Here is a 12,130-nt window from a genome sequence, read left to right as displayed (position 1 = left end):
GCTGAAACTTTAGGATGTGTAAGTTGTGGTGAATGGTCCAGCTCCAAGCTCTCGAGTAAGGGACAAATCGAAACAATATGCTCCAACATCTCATCGCTTACCCCAACAAATTTGACAGACAAGTAAGGAAGTGAATTCCAGATAAAGCTGAAGAAAAGGTTTCGTTAGTGAGACAGTAACATCTAGCAGCTACTCTACTAGCACCTACACTACATCGTACGTAACTTTCTGGTCCAAAGTTAAGTTGAAGCTTTTTAGTCTTCTTTTGCAATGCAATCCCAACACATTCATCCACAAAAGCTTTGGAATCTTTATCTAAATCAAAATTATCAACTCTAAATTCGTCAATGGTTGAAGCTTGATTTGAGTTTAGATATTTATTGACCCACTCTATAAACTCACACCTTTCGGCAATTTTCTTCCGAGTCCGAACATTCAAGTTCCAGGAAGCAAGTCTAGGCTTGGTTTGCTCGAACCTTAAACAAACTGAAAAATACTTCCAAAGATGTTGCCATCTGCGTGAAATAACGCTGCTTCTTACTGCTTCTTTAAAGCTGAGAAAACCCAGTATTCTGATCAGAATATCATCATTTAATCTACTTGTTTCATCCCTCCTATTCTCCTCACCTTCTAATACCTGAACAGATTTCAAAGCAAAGATTTAATTCTTAACCATGAATAATATTCTCCAAAGAAAGACAAAAAAATAAAACAATGAATAATAATAATAATAATAATAAAAGATTACCATTTTCAATTGATGGAGTTCCATATTCTCCATGAGATTGCTCTCTCTGCAATTAAATTGTTTGCTTTTCTTAAGAATGTGGTGAGACTGCTCTCTCTGCAGTTAGTCTTTGATTTTGATTTGGATTTGAATTCAATGTGTTTTTTCTCTTTAAATTTTATTAGGTTTTTTATAGGTGTTCAAATATATATATTTTATGAAAAATAATAAATTTAGTTATTAAAATTTATGTATTATATCTTATGATAATTTAATTTTTATTTTAAATTAAATTAAATTATTAATTTTCCAACAACAATCAAATCATTTTTAATAGAAATTCAGATTAAAATATTATTTTTTTATTTTTATTGATATTGACATAATAATTCACATATATTTCATACATACATGACATTATTTGTTTTATATATCATATCAATAAATAAAATTAAAAATATAAAAATATTCAAAATAATTTATAGAAAATTAAAAAATTGAAATTAACCTTTTAATCAATATTACAATTAAAAAAACAATTCTCTTTTGTGAAAAGTTGATGGTCTAATTCAATTTTTTTAAAACAAACCGATTTTAGAGATAAACGTCAAAGGCTAAATTTATCAATATACTTATATGTTATGTAATAATAGATATATCTATACTTCTCATAAGCCTCTTATTTAATTGATATCATGATTTAACAGGATATTAATTTAATTAAAAATAACAATATATTCTTTCTTTTAAATGATAACTAATATTGTTATAATTTTCATACTTTTATATAATACTTAAATAAAATAACTAAAAATTATATATGTGTTGTGAGATAATCGTTCATGTAAAATTGGCGAACACTTCAACTTTAGTAAGCTAAAAATACAAACTAGATTTGAAAAGTTTAATTGTAAATTATGTTTACAAAATATTTTTTCTAGAAGATTTAATATTTATTAGTATAATATATTTCACATTTATTACTATAAAAATATTTGTTATTTCTTTCTATATTTATATATATATATATATATATATATATATTATTTACTACTTCACTATAAAACCAAAAGTCACTGTGGCCCTTGAATATCGATCACAGCTGACCACTACCAACCACCAGTTGGCCATGCATTCTCGGTTAGGCGTTCGATCTGGGTTCGGTTGGGTTGTTGATCGCCTCTCTTTTCTTTTTCTTTCTATTTGCACTTTGAAAGTAGGAAGTTTTAAAATTGGTCAGCGAATTGAAAGTGGCTTCAATCCTAGCAACAAGGGAACTCTTCTTCATCCATTCTCCAACCAGATTCTTAAAGATATGGCCACATTGCAAAAGGTCGACGGTGCTGTTGTCACAATCTAAAGATGAGTGCTTCTTTCTTTTTATGAGATTTTTTGTTTGTGCTTGAATGGATGAATGACTTCTTATTCTATAACTGGTGGTGAGGAATGTGATTCTCTACACAGATCCAACGCCGTTGGCTCAAGCAATTGGGAGGAGCAACAGGAGCAGCAACGATGACAGGTGAAGCAACCACAGAAGATAAAAGTGTATCAAATTCCCAATCTTAAGAAAGCATTAGCCGTCTTTCTCTTAGTTTTTGACCAAATGACCTTCGAAAAGTAGATGATTCACATTTAGGAAGTGATTGTCGTATGATATTATTGTTTAGACACATGCATGTAGAAGAAAAATAGGAGAAGAAAAAAAAAAAAAATTTATTACAATATTTAATGATTTTTACCTTCAAAACAAAAAGAAAAAAAACAATAATTTATTTAGCCTTTTCTTTGTGGCCGATATAAAAAACTTTGTAGTCAATTTTTGTTAACAAATTAACAAAAGTATATGTAATAAAATGAACAAATTGAAAGTACAGGTATCGAAATGATAATTTTGTTAAAAGTACAAGGATAAATCTTGATATTATCCTTTTAAATAATTTCAAATTCATTAATATTATGATATTTTAGTAGAAAATAAAAATAATTTATTGTAACTCATTATTAATATTTTAGTATATAAAATATAAATTTTAAATGTTTTAAATAATTAATATTAATTATTAATATTAATAGGCGGTCCTCTAAAATGGAAATTTTACTATTTTGATCCTTTAAATTTTTAAAAATTTTAAATTATTAAAAATAAAATTGTACTTTGGCTCATCCTAAAAATATCAAAATTTAATTTAATCTTTTAAAATTATAAAAATATAAACAATTTAATTTCGGTCCCTTAAAATATTTTCCTGGTTTCATGACTGTCTACTACTAGCTTGCCACAACCTACATAAGTGATAAATTATGATTAAAGAAAGATAAAAGTTCATGCTTTAATTGAAGAGCAAGTAACTCAGTTTGTGTTTGTTACATGATTCAAATAGCTCGCGGAGGTTTCTCTAAGACAGCAGAAAGATAAACTTGGTGTTGTGATTTAGGAGCAATAACCCACTTGTGTTTCTTATATCTCAATTGCTGAAACATGTACGTGTAGTCCTCCATGTCCTTTTTATTACAAAAGAATCTGTCTATCCACAACAGTCCTCCTGGTCTTAGCACCCTGTCCCAATCGAAAATTATGAAATCCATCAGCAGGAGGTCGATCCACCCGTCCAAGAACCCAGTCGTGTGAATCAAGTCCATCGTGTTGTCGAAGAATGGAAGGCGTTGGTTCAAAGTTGCATACAAAGGAATTAGGCCCCTAAGTGCAATGATCTCATTGAAAGGAGCCCCGAGGTTCAAAGCAGTTGAAACAATCGTTACGTTCAATTCTCGCATCCTTGCTGCGAAAGTCCCGGTCCCGACACCGTAGTCTAGACCGATCCTTATCTGGCCCGGTTTAATGGCTAGAACATTTCTAATCAAGAAATCAACTTGAAGGGAAGTGTTGGTTACCCACTTAAGCTTCTCCTTTTCCATCTCGAAACATCCGATACACTTTGTGTAACCTCGTTTCGGATTCTTGCCTGACAAGCAACCGAAATTCCTGCACTGATAATTACCCCACCTGACATTTCGGTCATCAGGCAACTTCCATAGAGACTCGTTGATAGGATAAGGCTTCTGGAACACCTTGGAAGCTCTCGTCAAGCACCGCCTTCGAGGCAACGGATCACAACCGTTTACCATAAGCTTCTGAGCTAAATTCCAGTCATCTTTACAATATGATCCTATATCATAATCCATGTACTCTTCAAGTTCCTTCTTCATCAAAACACATGCATGCCCTATTGTATTATATATCTTCTCGGTTCCGTAAAAATTGATCTTCCCAATTCTGTTCTCTTTCGGGGTTATATACTTCCGGATTTCTTCCGTTGTGAATGTATCAATCAATGACTCCTCTTTCACCGTACCGTTCCCAATCTTAGGTAGCCGAAGCTGTTTAAGAGCAGTGTAAGCACTATAAACTGGCCTAAGAACTTCCACTTCCAAATAGTTCTTATACTCCAATCTTGTATTGCTCTTCTCCATCTGTTGCAGATTCATCTCTAACTTCTTGTGCAAGTTTTCGATTGTTGTTAGTACTTCCGCGATCCGATCGTTTATATCGAAACCTTGATAAACATCCTTGGGACCGTAAAAATGGCGGCATATATCTTCATTGTGCACAAAAAATCCAGCAGAATAGAACCTAAAGAGACTTGATATACTTACAACTATAACAAGAATCCCCAGAACAAGCTGAAGCCATGCTATTATTCTTGCAAATCCACATCTTGGAAAACATGATCTCCCCATTTGCAAAACCTTGGTTCATAAAAATTTGCACTAGCTCTGTTTGGTTCCCAAGAAAAAGTGGGAAAATTATGAATGGAAGTGAAAAAAAAAAACACAAAGATTTATGACCAAAATTAGAACATACCTGATAAAACTGGCAAAAAACTACGTATACCCAGAAATTTGCTCTAAAACAGATCTCAGTGCAGCTATCCAGAATTGCTCAACTTGATCTATAAAGCTGGAAAATCGTAGAACCTAAGCTAAATACTAGTGAAGCAAGAGGCAGGCTATACATCATATATTATAAATTATTATAAACAGAAGGGACAAATTGCTCGGATCTCGTTGAGCATTAACAGCCACGGTGCAGAAGATTAATTATTTATTACTTACATTAGCTTTTAACATAAGATAAATCTTCTAGCGTTGACTCAAAGCTATCAAACTATTGCTACCTGTTGAGTATTTCGTGATTCTCTCTCCCTCAAATTTTTTATTTATATGATATGATTTCTCAATGCGATGTATTAAGTAAATTTTTATGTATATCAATATGTATTATATTCTAGAATCATACCCTTGAGTATGAGTTCACTTGCATGATGACGTGGACTCATTAATTATGAACTCGTAAAAGCGAACTGAATGGTTTAACTATTAAAGTAAAAAAAATCAAGTCCACCTCAATCAGATAACAGATCAGAAATAGCTATATTTGCTTTAAGAAGAAAACAAATTCTAATGGGAAAAAAGAGAGTAGAAAAAGGTCGTAGAATGGAGTCAATGGTCCTTATTGCACTTCAAATACCCCAATTTGTATCGGTACTGAAAAGAGAAAAAAGAAAAGAAATTTGATTAATTTGTATGGTTGAAAATGAAATGAAACGGGGGCTGGTTTAGCTTCATTGGCAAAGCCAGCAAATTTAGGCCACTTTCATTGGTGTTTATAAAGTTTCAACCATCTTAAATCTGATTTTTTAATTTATTAATTAAGTTTTAGTTCAATTAGTATCATTACTATTACAACAATTAAGAGAACTGAGTTTGAGTGTGTTTAAGCCGCTTTTTCCTTTGATTTAAGAGTGGGGAGAGGTTTTAAGTAGTAGTAAGCTTTGTATCAAGAACAATGATTTAACCATTTAAGTTTAATTGATAAAATAATTACACGATTTTATAAGATTGAAAATATCGATCACCTGATTAATTAAAACTGTAAGTAAAAAAAGAAATATTAATTTCCACAGTGTTAAAAGAAACTTACAACTCCCACATTTAATTTATTATTTTAAAATACCATATAATTTAATTTAATAGAAGACACTAAATTAATACTAAATAATGTGAAGTGCTCCTAAAGACTAAACTAAAGCACTTTCTCCAAAGTTAAACCCTAATATGATTAATTATTCTTTTAACTATCCTTAATATTTCAAATCATTTAATAGTAAATAAATTGTAAATTAAATTCAACTATAGATAAAATGTAAAGATTTATGCTTTAAGTTTTCGGTTGAAATTTGATAATAAAATATAATTATAAACATTTTCATTTAATTCAATTACAAAATATATAAATATTAATATTTTTTGGCCAATGATATTTTATTGCTGTTTTTCTTTAAATATTTTTATTGTTTAATTAATAGGGTAAAATCATCCAAAGTCCCTAAATTATTAGTAAATTTACGTTTTGGTCACCTAATTTTAAAAATAATAAAATGATCACTAAATTATTCAAAATTTTCATTTAAATAATTGAACTATTTAAAAGGTTTTATTTAATTCATTATGTTGTTAATATTTTTTTTAAAAGTCCGGCTAATAAGTTTCAAGTGACAATTCGACTAGTGGTATGGTAGATTAGTACCCATCAACGAGTAGAATATATCTTAAATCCAAACCGATATGAAAGTTAATGTCAAAGATTGAAGAAGAAAATTATTTAAATTTGGTCCGCTGTCGCAATTTTTGATATTCAAAGTTATTTTATGAAAAAAAACCAAATTATAAAAGAGAATGAAAAGGAGAACTTTCAATTAGTGCAAGCGCTGAAAGCAAAAAAAGACATTCAGTAGTGATTTTAACAAACTGGTAACATAAATGAAAACTTTCGAATAGTTTAACAATTATTTTGTAACTTTTTAAAGCTAAGTAACCAAAACATAAACTTATTAATAATTTAATGATCTTGAATGTAATTTACCCTAATTAATAACAAATATGATCCAACATTTCAACTCAACTCAAAGAACCAAGCTTGAAAATTGAAGAATTGAGTCACGACTCACGACCCGGCCGTGGAGAGGTCTACTACCAAAATAAAAGCTTTTCTATAAAGACCAACCATACTTTTGTCCTTCACTCTCTGCCAAAACCATACATACAATTCGGTTTCTTTTATGTAATAATAAAGGCTAATCCTCTCTTCAAGCCCAGGTACTATCTCCAACTCTTCTTCAATCTCTTTTTTTTGGTATATTTTTTCCCCTAGATTTTTAGTTATAAAACGCAAGGACCAGCCACTTGTTTTTGTTTATAGTTTTCATGTTTCTTCTTATTTGATATGTTCATATTTTGATTTAATAAGAAGCTGTGAATCAATGCATAACTACCCATTTGCTCAGACCCTTTTACTTTTAACGTTTCAAAACTTTTCTTCTTCTTCCTTATAGATGGGTTATGTTTACTGTTTCAATCTAATGTTGTTTTCCTTTATGCAATGTTTCTGCTTCTTTGCTCCTTAAGCTATCTGTTTTTTCAAAAAAAAAAACCAAGTTAACCTTATTATAGATAGGATCACATCATGATTTTGGTTGTAATTCATTGGGTTACTTGTGTTGTCATCGTTTTGATAGTAATTTCTGTGTTGGTTTAATTTTTTTTTTTCGTATGTTAATGTATTCTTTTGTATCACTTGTTAGGTTTTTGTTTGAATGGTGAATTGTTTGGATATGAAAGAGGAACTGTGGTTGGTGATCTTTTTATTAGCTGCTGTTCTTTGTGTTTCTTTAATCTGGGTTTTTTTTTTTTTAGGTTTCTGTTTATGTTTCTGATGTGTTTGATTTTGTGCAGTGATCGGTTAATGCATGTTTGCGTGCAATATATGAATGCCCTGAGAACTAAATTGCCTGTTATGTTTTCAGTTTTAGAAATAAGAAATATATATATATTTATATGGTTCCCCAAGATTGAATCTTTCTGCTGCTTGAATCTTTGTTCCTGTTGCTTTAATTGTTCATCTGGGAGTGAAAATTGATTCTTCAGCTATGAATCATGAACCCCATAGTTTGAACCATTCCTTAAATATTGTCTTTGATTAAATTCACTACATTTCACCATCTCGGAGAGATTTTCTTTCATTTTTAAACCCAAGTACTGATCTACGTTTACCATTTTCTCTGTTCATGACTTAAAGTTGTCAGTGTCCTTTTAATGAGTTCGGATTTGATGCTCAGTACCATATTCTTTTTGCAGATGGAGACAATTCAGGTTGATCCTAACTGCAACCTTACTGAAGAAACATCTCCAAAGCAGTTGCTTCCCCCGGATTCTCCTGATATAAGTGATATATTTGGCGATTCACAATTAAGTCCGAGAGTTGGCAACAGATACCAGGCGGAAATTCCTCCTATGATAGCAGGATGGGAACATCTTCAGCTTTTGATGAACTCAGAAGGTAGTCCTTATATTGACCATTCCTTTATATTCAGCTTAGCTGTCCCAGTCACTTGGATCCACGAACAAGATATTGATTTCGAGGATGAAGGCAAGGAGGGTCCAAGTAAGCCTGATGATGCAACAAAGGTGGCTAGAAAGTGCAGAAAGGGCCAGAATTCTAAGAGGAAGAAAAATTCAGAACTAAGTGCTGATCGGTCGAATGCTAGGTTGGTCGATGAAAAGGAATCAAATGCAGAGAACCTTGAATGTGGAATAGCACCATGTGGAGGTAAAAGCTCTCATCTGATTCCTGGTTCATCAAGTGATGCCTGGAACAACACAGAAGTGGATAGTTTTCTTCTTGGTTTGTATATATTTGGGAAAGATTTCGGGAAGATAAAACAATTAATTGGAAACAAGAAGATGGGGGATATATTGTCATTTTACTATGGGGCATTTTATAAGTCAGATAGATACCGCAGATGGTCAAGTGGCCAAAAGAGAAGAAATCGAAGAATTATATGTGGACGGAAAATGTTTACTGGCTGGAGGCAACAGAAATTGTTGTCTCGTTTGCTTACTCATGTCCAGGATGAATTACAAAATAATTTTCTAGAGGTAAACTTAATTTACTACTGACTTCATGTAGAAGTTTGCTTCAGAATCATTATTCATGGTCCTTCTGTTGACTTTGATAACTCTTCTAGTTAGTTACTGAACAACGTTCTGATCATGGTTGCACTCTCCTCTCACTATTAGCAGGTCTCGAAGTCATTTGTTGAGGGGAGAACTTCACTTGAAAATTATGTCTTCCATTTGAAGGATAATGTTGGGATATGTAATCTTGTAGAAGCTGTTGGCATTGGTAAGGGGAAGGTTGATCTTACAGGCCTGGCCATGGAGCCTCCAAGGACCACTCAAGTTTCCCCTGAAATACCTTCTGGTAAGGCTTGTTCATCTCTTACATGTGGTGAAATCCTCGGTTTTTTAACAGCAGGTTGTCGGTTGAGCAAAGCTCGATGCAATGATATTTTTTGGGAAGCTGTTTGGCCACGTCTGCTAGCTAGAGGATGGCACTCGGAGCAACCCAAGAATCAATGCTCTTTTAGCTCCAAACATTGTCTAGTGTTTCTTATTCCTGGAGTGAAGAAGTTCTCACGAAGAAAGCTTGTTAAAGGAAATCACTACTTTGATTCCGTTAGCGATGTTTTGAGCAAAGTGGTATCTGAGCCAACGCTCATTGAGCTTGATGCTGAAGGAAATGGTTTTCGGAGCTGCAATGGAGAAAATAGTTGCCTTTCAGGAGAATCATCAGATCAAGATGATCTTCCCAATCATAAGCCTCATTATCTCAAGCCCCGAGTCTCTATTTTCAGTTCAAACCATATGAAGTTCACGGTTGTTGATTCCAGTTTGGTCCATGGAGGAAAAGCATCCAAGATGAGAGAACTTAGATGTTCGCCAATTGATTTGATGTTTACTTCCAAACCAATGCAGAAGGTAACTCAAGATTCTGGCCAGGTAAATGCTAATCATACTAAGGCTCGCCATTGTGAGGGCATAACCGCTAGCTCTACTGCACGCCATACTAAATTCAGCGTTGTGGATACCAGTTTGCTCCATGGAGGAAAATCCTCCCAGGTCAGAGAACTCAGATATTTGCCGGTTAAGTTTGACATTTCTTCCAAAATTAAGATTTGTTCAGGAGGAAATGAAGATAATTCAAGTGATGATTCTTCAGATGAGCGTGAGCAAAGAATCACTGACGGATTATCAAGTCATGGTTCAGTTGTCATGGATATGAAACCTGGCAGTAAACCAGTTACTGCTGATAACCAAAATCCGAAGAACTCATGCATTGCAGACCAGGGTTTTCTTACTCACCAGTATGAGAGGACCAATGCATCAGAAGATACAAGGTCAAATACGATTATAAAGCACCATTTCAGTAGAAGAGCTAAATCTAGTCATTCTCCTTGTTTAGTTCCCTCGGGAAAGAAAATAACTGCTCCGGCAATTAGTTTAGCTTCTCCAATGAAAGGGGAAAGATTAACTGCTCCTGCTAAGACACAGAGAAGGAACCGTACTGAGAATATCTCTAGTAATCCAATTCATTCGGTTTCTCCTGTGAAGAGACAGAGACTCAATGCTTGTGGAAAGATAGAGGAAAGTTGCTTCAGTGAGAAATTTCCTGCTGACATTCATGAACAAACGGAGCTATGTTGTGCCTTAAAATCTCAAGATGATGGCAGCATTGAGGTTCTCCGCGTAAGTGATTCTGAAGAGAAAGTATCATCTATCGGTTCTTCTGCTGAAGGCAATCCTCAATCCATAGAGACTCTTCAAGGGAGTAGTGAGAAGCTTCCATTGCTGTTATCAGATGGTTCAAACCCACCCCTGCTTCCGCTGGATGCTAGAAATGGTGAGCCAGGAATGCTGGAAACTGATGGCAGCCAGTTGGCCATTGAGAATAATTATGCTGATTTGTCGAAAACCGATGCTACTGTCTGTGCAGAAGACGAACAACCTATGACAAGCTCTCGGAGGCAAAGCAAAAGAATCAGACCATTGACAAGTAAAGTGTTGGAAGCTCTTGAGAGCGGATTCTTGAACATGAAGAGGATGAAAAAGGTTAGAGATGCACAAGCAGAAGCAATGCGATTATCGAGCCCTTCCCTAAAGGCACTCAGTACAGTCGATGCAACATCAAAGCGTGAGAGCGCTAGCGATAAGACTGTGGAAGGTGGTGCATCTATCTGTTCCAAAGATGTTACAAATGAACCTCCTCAAATGGCTCACTAGCTATGCACAGTAACCAAGACATCGAGGACATTCCTCGAAAAACAGTCATCGTCGTCATCATCATCAACAACAAGATGTCGATTAGAAGGAATTGGCCGAGCAAGAATGCAAGGCTTGAGCCATTTTCAGAAACTTTAAAATTAAAGTTAGAGGTAGCTCTAAATAGAACTTGTTTAGTTGTTTGATTAACTATCCTTGTCACCTTCTTGTATTTTCCTTCGTTCTCTATATATCTTCAAATATAATATTCTTGTGTAGCCATGGATCAATATTTAAGAACCACAATGATATTGCTAAACATCAAGACATTGAACATTTTTGTGAAATTCAAGCAATTTAATGAGGCATCTCCACAATTAGTACATGGATACAGCTGATCTCAAGAGAGTCATTCCATCATTTTCATGGATGAAATCATAGGTATAGTAGTTTGTTTGTTAAATTCAACCCATGATTCTTGTTCACTTTGTTTTCCTTCACTTAATGATTAATCTCAATGATTGGGAAATTATAACAAATCTTATATAATTAGCAATTTTGAATATAAATATAAATGAACAATGCATATGGAAAATATTTAAACTTCTTGTACCAAACACAATATTTGTATTTAATTTTTGACTAAATTACCTAAAAAGGCTCATTTCCAAGTAAATTTACGGAAATGGGCCGATAACAATATTTTCTGGAAATGCCGTTTTTGGCAAAATGTGCCTACGTGGCCATGTTTTAGGGGAAAAAAAACCAGGAAATCATGCCCCCAAGGAAGCGTTTTTTGCCACGTCAGGGCGTTTTGCTAACGTGGCAAAAAACGCTCCCTTGGGGGAGTGATTTTATGGCTTTTTCAACTTCAACAGCTACATTTTTTTGACCATTGGGGGGTTCCAATGATAAAAAAAAGAAACAAAAAAAAAAGAACTATAAAAACCCCCTCCCCTCAACTTATTTTCACACACAAAATTTCTTAACAATTTAGCAAAAATTCTCTACAATTTCTCCTTAGAGCTCTCAAATTTCTTATTAAATTTCTTAAAGCTCTTATAATTAATTATTTACTTTTATTTTTCCTAAATTAGTATTATTTTTTTTATAATTTCAAAGATATTTGATCGTGTTAGCAATGGCCCGGGGATTAATTCGTCTCGATCATAAACATATCTCCGTCGAACAAATGAAAATGGTAACAGTTTCTTTTAGATATTGAATATTATTTAATATTTT

At 33.4% G+C, this 12,130-nt stretch overlaps 2 protein-coding genes across 2 annotated transcripts; one reads left to right on the top strand and one right to left on the bottom strand.

The window, feature by feature from the left end:
- Positions 1–3,029: 3,029 nt before the first annotated feature.
- LOC108469363 (probable methyltransferase At1g29790) lies at positions 3,030–4,798 on the bottom strand. Its single transcript, XM_017770253.2, has 2 exons — positions 4,593–4,798; positions 3,030–4,504 (listed from the first exon to the last, which is right to left on the bottom strand). Exon 2 carries the CDS (start codon positions 4,466–4,468, stop codon positions 3,104–3,106), a length of 1,365 nt encoding a protein of 454 aa, XP_017625742.1. The 5' UTR covers positions 4,469–4,504; positions 4,593–4,798; the 3' UTR covers positions 3,030–3,103.
- A 1,898-nt stretch (positions 4,799–6,696) lies between these two features.
- On the top strand, positions 6,697–11,244 carry LOC108467983 (uncharacterized). Its single transcript, XM_053018467.1, has 3 exons — positions 6,697–6,886; positions 7,925–8,725; positions 8,870–11,244. Exons 2-3 carry the CDS (start codon positions 7,925–7,927, stop codon positions 10,907–10,909), a joined length of 2,841 nt encoding a protein of 946 aa, XP_052874427.1. The 5' UTR covers positions 6,697–6,886; the 3' UTR covers positions 10,910–11,244.
- The last annotated feature ends 886 nt before the right edge of the window (positions 11,245–12,130 follow it).

The sequence above is a fragment of the Gossypium arboreum genome, chromosome 8, assembly GCF_025698485.1.
Source record: "Gossypium arboreum isolate Shixiya-1 chromosome 8, ASM2569848v2, whole genome shotgun sequence".
NCBI lineage: Eukaryota > Viridiplantae > Streptophyta > Magnoliopsida > Malvales > Malvaceae > Gossypium > Gossypium arboreum.
This window is presented reverse-complemented; position numbering and strand designations above follow the sequence as displayed.